The following is a 19,090-nucleotide window of genomic DNA, read 5'->3' on the forward strand; positions in this document are numbered from 1 at the left end:
TTAGTGTAAAACCTATATTGGACTGTAGAAGCGAAGAACGCAAATGAAGGCCTATTATTAAGTCAATTAGGTTATTTTCAATCACCATATTGTTGCTGGTGAAGTAATTAAGAGGTAGCACGGAGTACAACTGCAACTACAATCCTACATTTGCATCCACCTCACACTTCAGTGCGTCAACAGACGACAATGATGGAAACACATCAGACCTTTTACTGTTGGCTGCGCGCACACACGCTGCCGTTCTCGGCTGCAATGACACCGGTGTTGCGGTAGAGGGCAACAGCTGCTTGTGTTGCTGCTCACAGGAAGATACCGAAGAAAACATTACTAGGTGTCGGAGGAATCTTCATGATTATCAAAAACTTGAGCCAGACCTTCGTAGAAGCTGGGAAGGCGTAACGTTACGGTTACGTCTTTTCCTGACAAACCGGAACTAGTGTAATACGTCAGCGTTTGAAAATGTTGGATAATAACACAACTATACATGAATCGACGGCGTGTGCAGATGGAGAGAAGCAATTGGCTTTGTGTGGGTCTAGTAAACCAGCCCCCGAGCTCAACGCGACGCCCTCCTCCAGGTTTCTGCAGGTCGAGCTGGAGCTGAACCTCCACCTCCGTGGACTCACCTTCAGCGAGCCTGTCCGCTACATCTACAACCCTCTAGAGTACGCCTGGGACACCCACCGCTGCTACGTGCAAAGGTACTGCCAGGGCGGACAAAGGGTCCTGTTTCTGGGGATGAATCCAGGACCTTTCGGCATGGCACAGACTGGGGTGAGCTCCGCATTAGGACTTGGACATTTGCTTTTATTTAGCGTTAAGTTAAACCGTCAGGTCTACATTGATTTACATTGTTGCAGTTTTGTCTCACCTGAAAACACGACACACCTGTCATACGTCATTTTTCGCTTCCTGCCCTTTCTACGTGCGAGTTCGCACCTTTGAAGAACCGGTGTGCGTGTTTCCTTTTGCTCCTTAGAATTTACCTGCTTCTAGAGTTGACATACATTAGATTTTTATTCATTTGTTTTCAAGCGATCAAATGAGTGATCAACTAATGTCTGTTCCCTAATGACAGCTTCAATAATCTACTTTTCTTTGCATAGGTCCCTTTTGGTGAAGTGAGGTCAGTTGTTGATTGGCTGAAGATCACTGGAGAGGTCGGTCATCCTGATAATGAGCATCCTAAGCGGCGGATCACAGGCCTCGCCTGCACTCAGAGTGAAGTGAGTGGTGCACGTTTTTGGGGCTTCTTTAGGAAGCTGTGTGGTGACCCAACCCTGTTCTTCCGTAGCTGCTTTGTGCACAACTTGTGCCCACTGATTTTCATGAGTGCCAGTGGGAAGAATCTAACCCCCCCTGAGTTGCCAGCAACTGAGCGAGAGACCCTCCTGACCCTGTGTGACACTGCACTGTGCGAGGCGGTGAAGGTACTGGGTGTTTCCATGGTGATCGGGGTTGGACGGGTGGCAGAGCAGCGAGCACGGCGAGCTCTCACTGCTGCAGGTATCGGGGTGCGTGTCGAGGGCATCATGCATCCGTCGCCTAGAAACCCACAAGCCAATAAGGGCTGGGAGGAAATAGCCCAAGTTAAACTGACAGAACTGGGTGTCCTGTCTTTGCTGAGCAAAACGTGAGCCCATCAGAGGAGTTTAAGGGATTGATCAATGCTTCACTGTAATACTGAGAACTGCAGGCGTACATATGTCCTCCCAAGCGGCGGCAAGAAGAGCTTGTAGTACACTACTGCTGTAAACATATCTGTCCAGCATCTGCCGTAACCTTTTTCTCATGCTAAAATCTGTCTTTTCATTTTAACAGTGGTACTGTGTGCAGACCAGTGCCTGGAGTGTGGCATACAGTTCAGGGCTACGCTTTCTGAAAGCATTTCTACAATAAGCTCTGGGTATTCAAAAACAGGCCTATACTTAAAAAGGGTGTTCAGCCTCACCAACAACAAATCAGTATCTCAGTCCAAATATTACTAATTATCTCATAAAATTAGTTTTAACTGCAAATACTATTTACCGTCAAAATGTAAGTCTAGGCTTTGATAGCCCCTGTGAATGTTACAGAGGATGTGACAAAGTTGAGTAATTGTTTATTACAAAGAATATTTTGTAAAAAAAAAACATGTTGGACTACTGTGGATGACTACCCTTTTGATTTCCTAAAACATTCACTGTGATGTTTTGACGATGTATTCTGTTCATATATACTTTCCACAATTTTTAATACTCAGTTTTCTTCTTGGCTCTGTACTCATGGCATTAAGGGTTTCTTTTGAAACTCATATTAAAGAAAAATGAATGACTTTCTACCTCTGGTACTCCAAAGATAAACGTCTCCTGACAACAAGGGGTAATATTTTGCATGCTGCTAAATGTTGCCATACCATGCAGGTAAGCTGATGGGATGAGAGTTTGAGGTTTCCAGACAGATGGACAAAAACATTTTGACATATTGCAGTAACATTAAAATGAAAGATGTGTAAATTAATTTAGCTGACTAAGTTCTAGGATCTTAATTTGTGCTGATTTGCAGTCATTGGTTGTTCATTTATATCTGTGCTTTTCCTGCTGTGACAAGTCAAAGTGTTTGCTGTGAAAAAAGGCGTATCTCCGTTTATTTTGGAAATCCCCAAACATGCAACAAACATTACATGTTGAATGTGAGTTTGTGCTAAAACTACACCATCAAGTGGTCACAGGAGGGACTGCAATTCTTGTGCAATCAGGTATGAAGGAAGAAAAAAAAAACCTTATATATACATAGACTCTTCTCTTTTAAAGCTATAATTAAGTTACTGAAACACAGACAAAAACAATGAAAAATACAGATATTTGTTGTGTCTGCCAGTGCTTCTGTTTTTTTGGTGTATATATCAGTCACACTTTGGAGTTCTGCGGATTTTATGAGTAGAGTAGTAGTAAAGTGTATTCACGTTAGCTATTATGACGAGAAATGTTCACGCTTAATGATGGTGCCCCCGGCTCTCTGCCCCCCCCTCCGCTGCCACTTCTGAGAATTGCAATGAACAACAACTACCAGCATCAGATCCTATATCCTATCACTGTGGGAGTTGAAGTGTGCAGCAATGTGTTGACTTGTGATACACTTTGTACTCATGAACTGCATCTCCCATGAGTCACCCAGCATCACTAAATTTACTTGGGATCCACATGGTTCGAGAGATATTGTGAAACTCTTGCACCTGGCATGATTGCTCATCACTATCCAAAGATTGATGCACAGCCCTGTCCTTCATGAGCAGAAAAGATTCACATTATATTCTCAACAGACTAAGGTAAGATCAAAACGAGTAACGCCAAAGAAATAATTTGTTGAACAAAGCTTTTATCACATGTTGTTAGAAAGTCATCAGTGCTTAATTTAGCAGATAGAACTGAACTTAATAAATAAGCCAGATTCATGTAACATGTAATAATATGTAATAATAATAATAACAATGTGTAGTAATATGGTATATGTGTTTTTATTAAAGAGACAATTAAGAGAAATTGTTACCTAATTCCAAATGTACCATAAAAGCTGCTATTTATTTGTGTTATCTATGTATTTATACATGCAGGAATAAAGTCAGGGTTTTTTTAGGTCTCATAATTAAAATAATAATTCATTTTGTCAATAAGGTTTGTGGTTTAAGAAAAAAAAATCTAAATTTGTTTCCATAACATTTTGATATGAATTCAAATGTAGATAACATATTAATATCTATGTAAAGCCACAGTGCTGTGAGCTACAAACAGTCTTTTCCATATCTATTCTTTTCACTTATTGCATGCTGTAACCTCAGTACTATGTAAGTATTTTTGCTTGGTTGTTATAAACATATTACACAGGAGACTGGCATTAGGACCGTGCTGCATTCCTGCTATCGACTTTCACCAGCTGTTCTCCTCCAGACTGAAACTTGACCTCATTTCACTGGGTGTTTGTATGTTTTCTTCCTCAACAGCGCAGCTTCCTATTACCATGGATAAACAGCCAACAGTGGTGTTTCGTAATGTGGGGCAGGTATACTTCCCCCAGACAAGAGTGGAGTGTCACTACAGCCTGACCTCTGACCATCAGTGGAGCAGCAGTGACTGGATAGGGATTTTTGAGGTGAACCTTCTCACTTTGGTGCAAATAATGCCCCCACACTTGAACAAAAAACAACACACTTAAGTATTTAGGTGTACATTTGTATATGGTTTGAAGCTTGAAATGTGTTTGCTATCATGCCACAGATGGGACGGTCTTCACTGAAGCAGTATTACACATATACGTGGGCTCTTGTTCCTGAAGACTACACTGAGGGAACCAGTGCTGACTGCTGTGCACTTTTCCATGGTAAGAATTCATTCACACATCCACTCACTGCTCCCCCTAAAGTCCACATCTGCATGACTGCAGGAAGTTTAGAAGTTTCCCCACTGTAACAACAATTTTTGCAGGTCTTACATGACCGTCTAAACATTTAGCTCAGTTAAAAAAAAAAAAAAAAAAAGACAATGAGAACAACTAAAATACAACGAGAAATGTCTACTCGATACAGCGTGTTACCTGCCTCGCCCCAGTTCTGTGGAGTATCAGTTTGTGTACGTGAATAAGATGGGGGACGTGTGTGCCTGTAGCCGTCCCTTTACTTTCTGTGCACCCAAACCCCTGGAGGAGCTGGAGACACTGAAGGAGGAACAAGATCAGGATGATGGAGAGGAAGAGCTGCTCCTTGTCATCCCCAGGGCTCAGCTGCTGCAGGTAGAAAGACAAAACTCAAAAACTGTGTTCAATTATTGCTGAAAGCTGCTCTGCCATGGAAGCACTGGTCCATTATTGAATTGCACTGCTACTATAGAAACACTCGGCTAACTTGACAACCACCTCCTGATGTTTGTTTGTTTCTCTTTCATACAAAAGCAAACAGTAATGCAGGCCTCCCTCCTCTCCCCCCATGTTGTGAACAGAGTCGACTGGAGGAATGCTTAAAAAAACAAATGCATTTACAGCAGGCTCTGGATATGTCGACAAAAGAGATTGAGAATGAGAAAGACAAGAGCAGAAAAGCAAGGATGGAGTGGGACAGTGAAAGAGAGGCGATGAAGGAGGAGATTGCTGAACTCAGAGACAACCTGAGACACACCTGTGAAATGTTAAATCACATGGAGGGAATTCATCAGGTACAAACAGGTTGTGAGAAGAAATTCGTGTAACACTTTACTTCTAAAAAATGGGTCTTACGTTAAAAATACACAAAATGTGTAATAACTTTTTTTTTTTAAACTCTGAAAGGATGTGAAATACAGTCAGGAACATATGACCTCTGAACTGGGTAAACTTCTGACTGACAAGGCTGAGAATCAGCAGCAAATCAAAGGCCTGGAGAATGACATAAAGCTTCTGACGGACAGGGAGAAAGAGAGAAACATGGATTTGGAGAGGCAAGTTTTTGAGTCATATCCGTTCTCAAACATTTGTCTTTGTCTATCTAGCCTCTTGATCCTAAAACTAACCTTGTTCGCTAACCCTGTTCTCCACAGGTTGAAGGACAGAATGAAGAAAATGTCCAGTCAAATGAAACACGATGAAGAAAAGAGAAAGTGTCTGCAGGTTGGTGGTTAATGATTCCTCTGTGGCTCCATCAGTCAAGTATCCCGGCAGTTAAACATTTCTGTCCCTCATTGCAGGTTGAGAACGAGGCCGCTCAGGCGGAGGCGCAGAGGGTGCAGGAGCGCCTGGAGGACAGCGAGCATTTAGCCGAGAACCTGCGCAGAGAGCTGAGGGAGCTGGGCACCCGTCAGGCCAATACTCACAGTGAGCTGCACCAAGCCCGCATGCACATGGCCCAGCTCACCCTGCAGTTATCTGAAGAGAACCTGGTCTTCAGGGAGGAGCGTGCCAACTGGGCATTAGATAGAGAGACTAACAAACATGCAGCAGAAGTGAGGATACAGCAGAACTTTGCACTTCACTTACGAGATATATATGGCAGTGTGATTTTAGTGTTGACGTGTTTTTTTTTTCTGTTTGTTTTTTTGTTCATGTAGACTGATAAAAGGAAATTACAAGAACTGAGTTGTGAGGTGCAGAGGAAGGAGGAGTGGCTCCAAGAGGAGAGGATGGAGAGGGAGAAATTGGAACTGGAGCTCCGGAGAGAGAGAGAGAATAATCAAGTAAGTAAATCAAAGCACATCAGTGGTATTTAAAGCACAAACACATTTGGCTTAAAATATAACTGCTCTTGTGCTGCACAGCTCTTTCATGAGCTGCTCCGGTTACATTCTGATGAACGATGCCAGAGGAGGTCTTTTATTACTCACACACAAGCACAAATAGAAAACCTTCCATAAGCAGTGAGTAAACATTTCTTCTCACCCTCATGTGATCAGCAGCAGGAAAGAGGAGAAGTCAGGTCAGGGTGTGAGCATTCAGATGATCTGTGTTGTGGCTAATGCTGTCGCATCTTGTAGGTGCTGCTGAGTGATGCCAAGCGAGAGCTTCAGGAGCTACAGGCCACTCTGAGGATGGTCCACAACCAGAGAGAGGAGCAGCAACGTGAGAGACAGGCAAGGACCTAACACCAGATTCCCTGCTTGTGGTGCTCAAGTATACATATGTATGTTACAAGGAGATGGTAGTATATTCAGTTGTTCTTACTCCAGAGTATGTCAGCACATCAATGCATTATACAATCAGACATTTGATGGTTTGCAGCACTGACTTAGGTGAAATAGGAAATGTCTGAAAAATGTATTCGTCATTTCTTAAATAATATTTTGTATTTTTTTTTAGCCAGAGAAACAGCAAATGCCTATTAGAAAGTGTATGAACTCATTTGTCCTTGTCACATAAAAACAATTGCTGAGCCAGATGTTTCCAGTTTTCAGGCTTATTTTTTAATTTTCAAGCAACTTACTGCATTCAGTAAAGTATTTTGACCTAATTTAGTACCTACTAAATTTTAGACTAAAATAAACGTAGTGAAGTAAACTCAACATTTACTTGTGAACTTTAGTCAGAAATTATGTCATGGATTCTGATGCATGTTACAAAACATTTAATATATAATAGATTAAAATATGAACCAACAACAAAATACTTTATCAAAAGCCAGAAAGAAATCTGGAAAGGTACATATCAGTATAACAGTCCCTCCAGAAATTCACAGTGTTGAAATCACATCCTATCTCCAGCGAATTATGCACAACCTTTGCAGCAACATGGAAACGGGCATGACAACTTTTAAGAAAATCTCACGAAATCCAACATCTCGGGCGCACAAATCAATACAATTTCTGCAAAATCCTGGAGGGATTGATACATGCAGAAAATAATAGCAGGCCAAAGTTATGTGCTATACAAAATCATTTATCAAAGAGTATACTATTGAAATGAACGTGTGGTACATTTCTGTGCTTCTACTTCAGTGCACAACTTTGTTTGCATTAGTTCTTCCCCACTGTTGCCAGTCAACATATAACTGTGATAATGATATCTTCAGTAAAAACAAGCAACTTTACAAACTTGAAAAATGACAGGACAACAGCTGTTCACATCAAAACCCCCTCAAATCTGTCTCATAATTTCAGTTCCTCTTTTTGTCTTTATCTTCCTCTTGAACTTTGTTGGTTTGAAATTACTCGCAGGACCTGGTGAACTACATCTGTCAGCTGGAGCAGCAGCTAAGGATTGTGCCAAAATCAAATTCAAATGGAAACATTCCCACATCTACCTGTGAGTAATTGCACGTCTTTGTACTAGTCATTTTTCTTCACTGCAGAGTAAACAGTCCTTACTTATTCAAACAGCTCCTGGTTCTTCCTCTGAGGATGAGGAGGAAGCTTCCTCAGCTTCCACCAGATCAATCTGTTCACCTCTTTTCTTGTCCACTCACCTGGAATGGCCCAACAGATCTGAGGTCCCTGCCGAGACACAAAGCGAGAGCAAAGAAGAGACACAAGCCTCTGCCACACAGGTTCACCTTTTTCTCCTCACACATAAACCAAACAAGGATTTACACCATCTGCGTTTGCCGCTAACAGACACGACTGGGCAAATATTTAGCCATTTTCCCACTTGAGTCCTTAGGTTCCATTGTCCTAAAACTCAGGCACTGAACACCTGGATCTAATAGGTCATGGTGATTGATTTGATCTAATTATATTCAAGTTTAAAAGATAAAACCTGAAACAAAGGCACCACCAGTGTTCACAGAAAATCACAGATGGTGTAAGAACTAGGTCAGTTTTTACCACATTTAACAGCATTATTTTATATTATTGAATTTTAATCACCGACCACAACTTCCTGCATTGTTTTTTCAAGTAATTTGTTGGCTTGTGCCCAGTTTGTTCCTTCATTTTTAAGTCGGGGTTTGTATGAAAAAACATTTACTCTATGGGGCAATTATATGCTCTTTCAACTGTCTCTTGTTTTACAATTATAGTTATTTATTATATTTATACATATGCATCTTATAAACATAAGAATGTGCATATGTATATGTGCATTACTATATTAAGACATTTAGATGCTTTAAAAAAACGTGTGCACTTGACTCACTAAACTCGTTAAAAGGAAGCATCTAATTCTACCAGAGTTTGCCAACCCTGTCCCCTTCATGACGTGACTGAAGTCGGGTCATTCTTCTCTCAGCCTCGTGTTTCTGTCTGCAGGCTTTGGTTACACACATGCACAGTTGGAAAAAGCTGATTAGAAGCCCGGGTTACAGGCGTTCTCAAACAGGAATCTACCTGAGGAAGCCAGGTTTCCTTAATCCCCCACCCCGATTTCAGAAAACCAGCTTTCCCATTTACATGACACTTCTTTGCTCTCCAGAGAAAGCCGACTGTAACCTGGTTACTTAAGGCCATGTAAATGCACTTGCTTTCCACTAATACACACACTTAGTGAAAACCTAAAAGTATAAATAATATCATAACAGCATGAGGAGTAAAAAAATGTAGTTGATGTTAGGCAACTACATACGCAGCAGTAGAGTAGAATTTATTCACTTATACCAACTGCATCATCTGTTTCGTTTTATAATCTTCTGTCCCCTTTGTCAAACTTTCTATCTTCTCTTGTCTTCAGTGAGCCGGCTGACTCCTCCATCTGGTAAGACAAAGAAGGATGGATGACCTCAGGGTTGCTTGTTTTCAAAGTTCAAGTGGGTCATAAAAAAGCCTGGACAATGTTGTGATTATTCAGTTGTTTTATAGAACATAGACATTGGCCTTCACAATGCTCTTATTTACAGCAAATCTTTACCTCATGAATGCCTGGATTCAAGTACAACATGAAGCATTTTCTAAACTCAAGTGTCCAGAATATGGTTTTATTAGGGTGACTTGTCATTATTATGAGTACTGTTTTGCAGATTAATAATATTCAGGATTAGTAAGTGCTAATCTTTAATCTGATTATGCTTATCCTTTATGCAGATGTAAAATGTCCAGAAATTTATTTTGGTTTATTTTCGACTCCATTTAGGATTTCTTGATTTTATGGCTGCAGCTGAAATGCCATTATTAGTTGTATTTTAATGTGTTAGATCTTGTTTTTGTGGTAGTTCAGCCTCTTGACCTCTGCATGTGTGTGCGTGTGTGTGTTACAAGTGTAAAATGATCTGTTGTAGCTTGTTGAGCACAGTGTTAGATTTGAAGAATGTGAAAATGTATTTATACTTTTCTTTATTGATTTGAACATCTATTGGAAAGATGTGTATCTCTTTAGCAAAATCTAATAATAAATTATGTGTTGATGGCAGTTCATATTTTGGTGAAAATATTTAAGACCTCCCTGCTTTTTAAGGGTTATTATAAATCATTTCCCTGTTGTCTTATAAAGCAGAAATATCTGCATAAAAAAGAAACTGCTGTATGTGATATACTGGTAATTTCTTTATAAAAATTAATGGCAAAGAAGATGACATCTGGACTCTGAAAGGTCTGAACAGAAAGCACCTTTATCAAAATACAAGACAACAACAAATAACAAATAAGCAAACAATAAGAAAATTATTAAGTTTTTATAAAAATGTAAAAACAAGAACAGGTCTGCCCAGTCATTGTGTTTCTCTGTGTGTGTGTGTGTGTGTGTGTGTGTGTATTTGTGTTTGTGTATCCGAGCTACTTTGGTACAAGTCAAATTGAGAAAGAACTCACGAGGTGCCTGAATCCCTGAAACATGAAGACAAGTTACTTGCACCCTACAGGGCTTGAGGTTATATAAAAAAAAAGATATGAGTTCAACAAAAATAAACAATGCAGCAGAGATAAAATGCTTCCAGCTTCAGACTTGAGATAATTAAATTTCCTCAGTACCTCGATGTTGTACTTTAAAAAAAAATTAATTTATTTGTTTTTTTCAAAATGTGTAACTGGTATCTACTTAAAAGTGTACATATAGAGCTGAGGCAGTTATGGCCTCTTTCATGGCTTGCTTATTGCACCAGCTCAAAAAAAAAAAAAAACAAGTTTAAATATGACAGAAACATTTATTATGAATTAGCATAGTTATGTGATGTAGAAATGTCTTTAAATGCTAAATAAAGTTAAATTTGCAGGCAATGTGCAAAAATTTTGACTGTGTGCATCTGGTTTTTTGTCACAAAGGAAGAAAGAAAAAACACTTTACCTCATATGGGTGTGATGTTTTCATTGTACAATATCAGAATCAAAATTGTCTAAAAGAAATATTCTTGTGGCTTCAAAGCTGCTGGTGCGTTGCCATAATGGTCACATAGATCAAGTTTCTCTGCTTCAGTCATCGAGTTAACGTCTCTGCACACAGTTCACTGCAATAGCAGAAACACGCAGTCCTTTCTTTTCTGAGAGCATTTTTCTGATGTTTCATTTTTTTAAAACTCATACTTCTTATCAGCAAACTGGTAGAAACATACACTTACTGGCCACTTTGCCTGTACAATCTAATCCAATTAGATTAACTAACTAACTATGTGGTTAGCCACATAGGGTGGTCAAAATATTAGAACCACCTCTACCACTCCACCACCTACTTTGACCTCAGTGACACACTTTCTGTTTGAACATGAAAACCGAGTAGACATGGCAGGGCTGCTGTGTTGGATTGTACAGGCGTACCTAATAAAGTGGCCAGTGAGTGTATGTTGCAGCTGTCCCACTTTGATGATCTCATTCTATGAAGGACAAGGTGCTCATGGATAATCCTTTTCATTACAAATTATGAGTTCAATAGGACTCACATTGTTTGTCATTTCACAAATAACAAATCTACATGATGCGTAAAAAAGTTGAATAGTATCAATTAAAAAAAAGTGTAAGTATTTATCTTACAAAATCCAGGTTTTTCCGTCACTCTTTAGACACATACAGAACACACACACAGCATCTGAAACTATTCCCCTGTGCTTCACCAAATAGGTGATATACTGATATACTTTATTAGTTTTCTTGATTTGTTGAAAAGTTGCAACTTCAGTGGTGAAAGTGCAAAATGTATTATTGTTACAAATAATGATGTGACCCTACCTAAGCTAGGATTGACATCAAAGTCTTCCTGTCCACCAGCCGTCTTTGGGTGAGTGATTTCTTAGACTTTTTTTTTTCAAAACTCATTTCATTTGAGTCTTTAACCACAGCCTTGTACAAGTATAAATGTCCCATGTGTTTTATAGCTGCAATGACAGTAACATCACATTTGTACAGAGTCATTCTGTCTATTGGTTTAAGTTCACACACACACACACACACAAACGCTCACACACACGTACAATCCTGAGGTTTCCTGTGAAGTAAACTGTTTTTTAAACTCGTGTCTCTTAAATTTTTGATTGAAAATCTTATGGCTTACCTGTACCTGGTTACTGTACCAAGGGCCTGTACAGAGAAAATCTAGTATCCCTAATACTTGGGGTAATTTCCTTTTAATGATTGGGAGGTTATTTACACCAAGATTTTCTTAGAAAATTCTCTATTGACAACCAAGTTGTGGCACTGACAGAATCTATCCCACAGACTTTTTTGATTTCTGTTAGTGTACATTTTTGTTGAGATATGTGCATTTTGTTTTTTTACATTCTTTGGCAGAACCATATTTGGATCAAAAGCACCACTGTTTGTAGTTGTTCGTATTCTCTTTCAGATGTTATACCCATCAGAGATTTTCACGACGTTGAGTCCTGCTCTTGACCTGACCCCTCCTTGCTATTGCTGTCTTTCCTATGCTTGCCATTGCTTTTTACTATGTTGATTAGAGCAGAAATGCATACAATTAAAGACAAGCTTAAAAACATGTCCAGTCAAATGAGAGAAGGACTGAGTAAAATATATACAAAAAAGCAACACAGAGTCTCATAAACAGGCACAAGGACAAAAGAGAAATGTGTACACTCAGAAAAAAAATGATAAAATAAAAAAATAAGTAGCATATCTCTGAATAGTAATAAAATGAATTTGGAAAAGATAGTTGTACTGAATGGACACCCCAAAGACTTGTTACAAAATACTTTTACCATCAATTTTATACAAAGCATAGCCCTTATAGATAGCAGAAGAGTGCATTTTCTTTTGTCCACCACCTCATGTTTCTCTTCAGGTGTACAAAATCTTTTGAAATATCTTTTAGACAGTCTCATTTTGGCACAGTGATTTTTTTTTTATGATGCTCTCCACAGCTGACTAAAAGTTAGTGCTTTTGCTTCTCCCATTTCTGGATTTCTATGCTGAAAACATTTATATCCATCCATTTGTAAAGTTTACAGTATGCAAATAGTATGCAACACTGTTGTTGTATAAGAGCCTAATTCTGTGAGGTTTTCTTGGTGATACTGATGAGCTCGGTGACCTGCAGGAGGAAGCAGCATCACTGTGTCTTGTTCACTGCGTTTTCCCAGTCACACCATTCTTTTGCACAGCTGCCGCCACGTCCCCCCACAGCTCCCCATCGCTGTCTGTCCCTCTCTCTTTCTCTTCATCCCAGTAGTCGCCTTCTTCCTCCTCCTCTTCTTCCTCAACGGCCGACTCATATGTGGCTTTCTCCTCTTGTTTGATGGCTTGAATAGCAGGGGGAGCAGTGGGAGCAGCGGGAGCAGCGGGAGCAGCGGTGGCACTGTCCCCTGAGTCACTGCTGTCCTCAAAGGCTTCAGGGTTCTCCAGCATCTCTCTGATCAATGGGGGCATGGGGCCTGGGATCTCTGTCTTCAGTGTGATGGCTCTTTCGGCACCTGCATGCATATGCACATTTATTTATTTACAGAAAGAAGTCTTTGACGAAATGTCTATGTTACATTTTCCGTGTAACATGTGTCCTCATATATGCAGATAATGTCACGTTCTTCCTGTAGAACCACTATGTGTGTGTGTGTGTGTGTGTGTGTGTGTGTGTGTGTGTGTGTGTGTGTGTACGATTTTTAGAATATGAATTCAAAATTATTACCAAGGAACTCCTTCAAATTTTTAGTCTTATTATTTGAATTTTCAGAAATTTAATACTGATACCAGAACAGTGTTAAATGTTGTCTCAAGAAAAACTAACCTTTTAATATTTAGTCTGATTAAGGAAAATAATATCTGACCAGACATGACAATGCAAAGCTTTAATAATAGGAACTTGATACCCGACCCTATTCCTAAACAACAATCGTGAGATGTAAAGCCTCAGCTGACCTTTGGTGCTGATTCCTCTGAGGTCCGTGACTTTCATCAGCATGCGAGGAAACATATGAGGCTTGTTCGGCCGTCTGCGGCGAGTGTAGATCTTTAGAGCCTCTAGCAGGGGCTCTTGCAGCTTGTCAACCTTCTCTGGCTCTTCCAGGTCCATACGGTCTGAGAGAGAAAGAGGGATGTGTCAATGTAAAGCAAAAATATTAGCATTCTAGGAAACAGTTGATGAGAGAGAGGGGAGAAAATGGCACAACTAACATTTTAAAGGCCTTAATGTTCTGTCTGGTCACCAAAAAGTACTTCTTGGTCACCTTTGCTTTCCATCTTTAATTTAATCAGATGGTGGAGACAATCAAAAGAATTACAACGGAGGCCCAGGCCTACCTCCACATATGAGACAGATGGCACTGAGGAGCCCTGTCTCTGTGTCGTCCATCTCTAAAGGCAGCAGCTGGCCAGCGAAAGCAAACACCAGGTCTGTGAGTGGACCAAAGCCAGCATTATGCATCTGAGTCCTGTTTAGAGTCAGGCCATCTGAGAAGGTCATTGTGTCCTGTTCTGGGGTATAACGTGTGCATATTCTCAGCATCTAAGTAAGTGAATAAAGAGAAAAAAACAAGTGGACAATTAATAAGATAAAACAAGCATAAAACTCTCTCACACATATTAGCTGTGCTGCAGCATATTTTTGTTTTATGCTATCAAGTTAGGCAGCATGACATATTAGAAAGTGTTAGAACAGTGTTAAAAGGTGGTAGAGGAACTGGATAAAGAGCTGAGTAATAGGAGCATGTGGTTGGTACCAGGATATCCAGACATGCAGATTTTAGGAGAGTGATCTGGTCAGCGATGGTGAGCGAAGTGAAGCCCGGTAGCCGCTTGGCAAACTCCACAATCTTTATAATGCACTTAGTGGAGAGCTCACTGAACTTATCCCACAGCCCCAAGTCCAGCTGTACTCTGTGGTCTGCACTTGAATTCTGGGAGAGAAAAAGAGGGTCACTGTTGCCTGTGTGGCTGTGAATAGTTCATACTGTGTCATTCTGGCAAAGCGGTGAGCTGATGATGGTGAGAGTTTAGAGGTGAATGTGCATTTAAAAAACTCACTGTAGTGTATTTTCCTAGTTGGCACAGAGAGGGAAAAGTCTCCTGGTGAGCTTTGCTAACTTTGTTAACCAGCTCTTCCAGTTCTCCACTCAGCTCATAGTTCTCAGGTAGCACCACTTCCTCCTTCAGATCCTTCTTCTTTTTATTCCTGTCATTACGTACCGCTACAAGGAAACACACGTAACAGAAAACGTTGCACTACTGCCATTTCTTCAGAGATGACTTATTGCCTGAGCCCCTTACAATACTCACCTTCTTTAGACATGCCAACCTCAAAGCACTTCTGTAGCCGACAATACTGGCAGCGGTTACGGGTCACTTTGTTGATCTGACAGTTCTTGTCTCGGTGGCAGGTATACACCATGTTTTTCTGGATACTGCGCCGGAAGAAACCCTACAATCAAAGACAGTGTCTAGTATGCTAAAATTTTACATTTTACTTAAATTAAATTTACTTTTCCCACAAACTATTCAAACTTTTTTAGATGCACCTGTAAGCACATAAAACCCATTTTACTGTGTTGTGTTGAAAATGTTCTTTGTTTTTGGGGGGTTTTATTTTTCCATTTCATGATATGTTAAAAAAAAAACAGTTTTATTCAGTTTTGATGCAGTCAAACTTTAATGGTCACAAATGCAGTATCAGTAAAAATACACTAGAGGGCGGCTTAACAGCAGCAAACTGACATCCGTCCAGGTTCCATGTAATCATCAGACTCTCACTCTGACCTTGTTCAGCTGTTCAGTTCATATCCTGTAAACACTGTATATGACTGAATGTCTCTGGCTTCATTTACCTTGCAGCCCTCACAGGAGCTCACTCCATAGTGATAACCAGATGATTTGTCTTGGCACACAAAGCATGGCTTGTAGACCCGTGGAGGGGGTGGAGGAGAAGGAGAGCTGGGCACCATCTCCTCTGAACTGGTGCTTTGGGTCTCCACCGCTGCAGGGAGAAGAAAGAAATACATTTAAAGTCCCTTCTTATTTACATGAGTTTTTAAAGTCTGCGAAAGTATGGTGAAAGCTAATACAGTTGCTAATAAAACTGATTAAAAGTGAGTGGTCATCAAACAACCCCCAATGTGATGCCGGACACCCCTTGGAGCCAGAAGGCAAGCTCAAAGGCAGACATTTTTAAGAGAAAAGTGGGGGTCTGCTGATTGACAGGACTTAAAAGAGACACAATTAGCTGATGGCCAGATGGCTCCGCAGATAAAATGCTGATTGGCAGCCGAGATTTGATTGGCTTCTCCATTTACGGCTGAGTGGGGGAGCAACATAGCTCTGTTGACTTTTTGACTGACATTTGGGTTTTTGGATCTCTGTGTGTGTGTGTGTGTGTGTGTGTGTGCACGTGCATGCAAAAGCTCCCATTTTTATTTGAAAGGCTGTCCAACCAGACCTGCTTATAATGCCTAAAGCCCCATGTGAACAAACAGAAGTGGGGTGTTTATGAGACTCGGCTGTCTCCTTTCGTTCCTTCGTGCTGTCTCGCCAAAGAAAATGACACATTGTATTCCACCATTTGTTCACCACAGGCAAAGTTATTTAACTGCTGCTAATGAAAATGTTTGAAACCAATGGTGTAAAAGGGACACAGTGACAAGCAGGTCCAGCTGGTTGAAACTTTGGTTACCTACATGCAGATCAAAACGTAAGACAATCACTTGCCCAGTACATATTTGAAGGTGATGACTAAAGAACAACCAGATTCCCCAAATCATGCCTTTCAACTTTCACCTTCAGTCACCTCAACTTCACCTCCCTCTGCCCACTACCACCCCCAGTCCCCTTGTTTCCTGGCCCTAAATTCCTTCGTGCAGGCTGGACGGGGTTTAATAGTGGCCCAGGCTCATAAGCAGGCCCTATAAACGTTGTGACTGGGATGGGAAGGAGGCCCCCGGCCAGGCTAACAGCCTCTTTATTGGGATCCAGTCACCTTGGGCAGCTATTCACATCAACAGCTCCATCCTTGGATCCCCTCCTAGTAAAAATAAAGAATCTGAGGTCAAAAACCCAAAGTCAAAGTCCCGCCTGTCACTTCCAATGGATAGCACAGGACTTAACCAAATGTGGCCCCCACCTCACCGCAGTAACCCCAAACTCAACCCACAGCTTGTCATTAACAAGAATGGTAAGGTTTCAAAAAACAGAGATGCAAAGGCTCAAAGGAATAATCTAATAAAAACACAGAGGGGAAAAAGAAAAAGAAAAAGAAAGGGGAAAGGAGGTGAGGCAGAGGACAAAAATTTCCTAGCGGCCATGAGGTGAAGTAAAATCCTGACTATTTAACTTTGACCTTGACTGAAGAAGGCCATTACTAAGTACATTACCAGCAGTCTAACAATCACAAATGTGTTCACACGTGACACAACATTCAACATGACTGACTGGATGTGTTTTTACACGAGTACATGATGGACAGAAATAATCAAAGATTTCAATACACTTGTTTGCGTATATGCAAAATATAAATTTGGTTTAAACTGTTAATATTAAAATATTTATGAATGTCTTGTAATTATATTATATGTATTGTGGACAACTGCTTGGACAAAACTAATAACTGGAAATATTTCCACTGCTTAATATAGAACAAAATAAACCTGAAACAGCTGTGCTATCACCTGTCATTATTCTCATATAGAAAAAAACTATAGGAAAAAATCTTTTTTTAAAGCTTACCGGTCATGTTATGTCTCATTATATGTGCATTTACATGTGTTTCAGTTGGGTCACCGTTTCTGTCCGTGAGCTTTACTTGAAATATAAATACAAAATGCACAAACTTGGATAATTTCACACATTGGCTATATAATTTTTACGAGATATGAATAAACGTAAACATTTATGTTGTTTTAGGTTCCACAGTGAGCTTTGAAGTCATAAATGCCACTTTAAACTTTTAACACAAAATACAGATTTCCAGGCCTTGTTGTGACTAAAAACATTCCATTATGTATCACTCATTTCAACATACATGTTTTTTCTAAAATGAAGATGCCTTCTGCAGCCAGTAGTCAGCCTTAAATGCTGTTAAATCATTTTGTGCTTCTGACATTTTTATTTTGCTTTGTAATATGTTTTTAACTTTCACCTTTTACAATAGTTCATAACAGAGATCCAGAGCCAGATAACAGACTTAATAAATAAATTATAACTTAAGCTTGTTTTTCTTCCTTGTCTCGGCATTTTGTGTTCAATTATCTATCATATTTACAAATGAAAATATGATAGATATGATAGATATGATCCTTTACACAGACTCAGAATTAATTTCAAACAGAAAAAAACATAAAGAAAAACTACAAGAAGCCCAAACACTTGTACAATGAGAAAAACATTTGTTTGTCTTATCTGCGTTTTGACCTAAGGTTTCAAGAATGCACCAAGCTGCTGGCTTCCAGCTGCTTGTCTTTTCTGTGATAGTAAACCGAATATCAAAATATTGGGGAAATTGAAACAGCCAATTTTCACTATTTTACACATTTTATAGACTAAATGATTTATCAATGATTTGTTACCAACTAGCTGATAAAGTAGTTGCAGGGCTCTGAAGCTTCTGTTCTTAGTACAACTGATGAGGTCCTTGGTCAGGCAGAGAAGCAGGTTGTGAGATTATAATTTCTCAAAAAAGCTACAAATAACATGTTCTCTCCCCTAACAATAAATGAGTTGAAATCATTCCAAGTATGCTGGAGACAGTATCATGTTTCCCCACGGGTTTATGAGTAAACAAAGAGCTGCCTAGTGAGCATGACGTAAATCCTATAATGTATTTAGTTTGGGGGCATTTGAAGCCAGGTGTGGAAGGTAAGGTGAAGGGGGTGGAGCTGAATGAGTGGCACTGTAACTTGATCATTGTTTTCTGTTTATATAGTAACACTGACAATGTAAAAGCGTCCCTGAAAGAACAAGTGGAAAAATAGCTCCTACTGAAACGGATACACTACATCTGGCGCCAGGAGCGAGGTAGTGACTGACAGTGTCTGAGGGTGGTGAGAGCGGGTGTGGAGGGACGTGACTCAACAGAAAGATGACGGAGCGAGAGACTGGGTGAGAGACAGCGGGCTTAGGGCAGCAAGAGAGAGGGAGGAGGGTGAAGGGTGGGGAGTTACTACTGTGGAGAAAGAAGGAAAGCAGCCAAAAACTGTCAGCAGCTGTCATCACCCTGAACTGGGCTCAGCCTCAGAGCCTCTGCCTGAAAAAATACCTCTCTCTTCTTAACCTACTAGTCACCCTTTAGCATGTCAAAACATCAATCAGAACACTGTGCAAGACCCAAGACGACTTGTGTGAATCAGCTTCATCAGCTGGCTGTGTCCTCA

General features: G+C 40.2%; 3 protein-coding genes across 9 annotated transcripts in view; 2 read left to right on the forward strand and 1 right to left on the reverse strand.

Annotated features, from left to right (window-relative positions):
* The first annotated feature begins 293 nt into the window (after nt 1–293).
* On the forward strand, nt 294–2,323 carry smug1 (single-strand-selective monofunctional uracil-DNA glycosylase 1). The gene is made up of 2 exons (XM_067504307.1): nt 294–777; nt 1,110–2,323. Exons 1-2 carry the CDS (start codon nt 463–465, stop codon nt 1,638–1,640), a joined length of 846 nt encoding a protein of 281 aa, XP_067360408.1. The 5' UTR covers nt 294–462; the 3' UTR covers nt 1,641–2,323.
* Nucleotides 1,104–10,483, forward strand: calcoco1b (calcium binding and coiled-coil domain 1b). Of its 4 annotated transcripts, none has more exons than XM_067504301.1 (13): nt 1,104–1,229; nt 3,983–4,131; nt 4,257–4,359; nt 4,565–4,767; nt 4,974–5,186; nt 5,299–5,447; nt 5,547–5,616; nt 5,694–5,948; nt 6,054–6,179; nt 6,477–6,572; nt 7,653–7,740; nt 7,815–7,981; nt 9,100–10,483. In XM_067504301.1, the coding sequence occupies exons 2-13, from the start codon at nt 4,000–4,002 to the stop codon at nt 9,100–9,102; spliced, it is 1,605 nt and encodes a 534-aa protein (XP_067360402.1). In that variant the 5' UTR covers nt 1,104–1,229; nt 3,983–3,999; the 3' UTR covers nt 9,103–10,483. The 4 variants fall into 4 exon arrangements, with proteins under 4 accessions (XP_067360402.1, XP_067360401.1, XP_067360399.1 ...); XM_067504300.1 differs by lacking the exon at nt 1,104–1,229 and adding an exon at nt 2,477–3,310; XM_067504298.1 differs by lacking the exon at nt 1,104–1,229 and adding an exon at nt 2,477–3,310 and having other exon boundaries at nt 3,988–4,131.
* The window catches only part of LOC137127392 (retinoic acid receptor gamma-A-like), a 32,117-nt gene continuing 22,982 nt past the window's right edge, over nt 9,956–19,090 (reverse strand). For all 4 annotated transcript variants that reach the window (XM_067504304.1, XM_067504303.1, XM_067504305.1 and 1 more), the window contains 7 exons: nt 15,557–15,705; nt 15,012–15,153; nt 14,760–14,923; nt 14,456–14,632; nt 14,037–14,241; nt 13,656–13,814; nt 9,956–13,213 (listed from right to left, as the gene is read on the reverse strand). In XM_067504304.1, coding sequence (XP_067360405.1) covers nt 12,867–13,213; nt 13,656–13,814; nt 14,037–14,241; nt 14,456–14,632; nt 14,760–14,923; nt 15,012–15,153; nt 15,557–15,705 — 1,343 coding nt within the window. In that variant the 3' untranslated portion in view covers nt 9,956–12,866. The remainder of the gene's footprint in view (nt 13,214–13,655; nt 13,815–14,036; nt 14,242–14,455; nt 14,633–14,759; nt 14,924–15,011; nt 15,154–15,556; nt 15,706–19,090) is intronic.

The sequence above is a fragment of the Channa argus genome, chromosome 5, assembly GCF_033026475.1.
Source record: "Channa argus isolate prfri chromosome 5, Channa argus male v1.0, whole genome shotgun sequence".
Classification (NCBI taxonomy): Eukaryota; Metazoa; Chordata; class Actinopteri; order Anabantiformes; family Channidae; genus Channa; species Channa argus.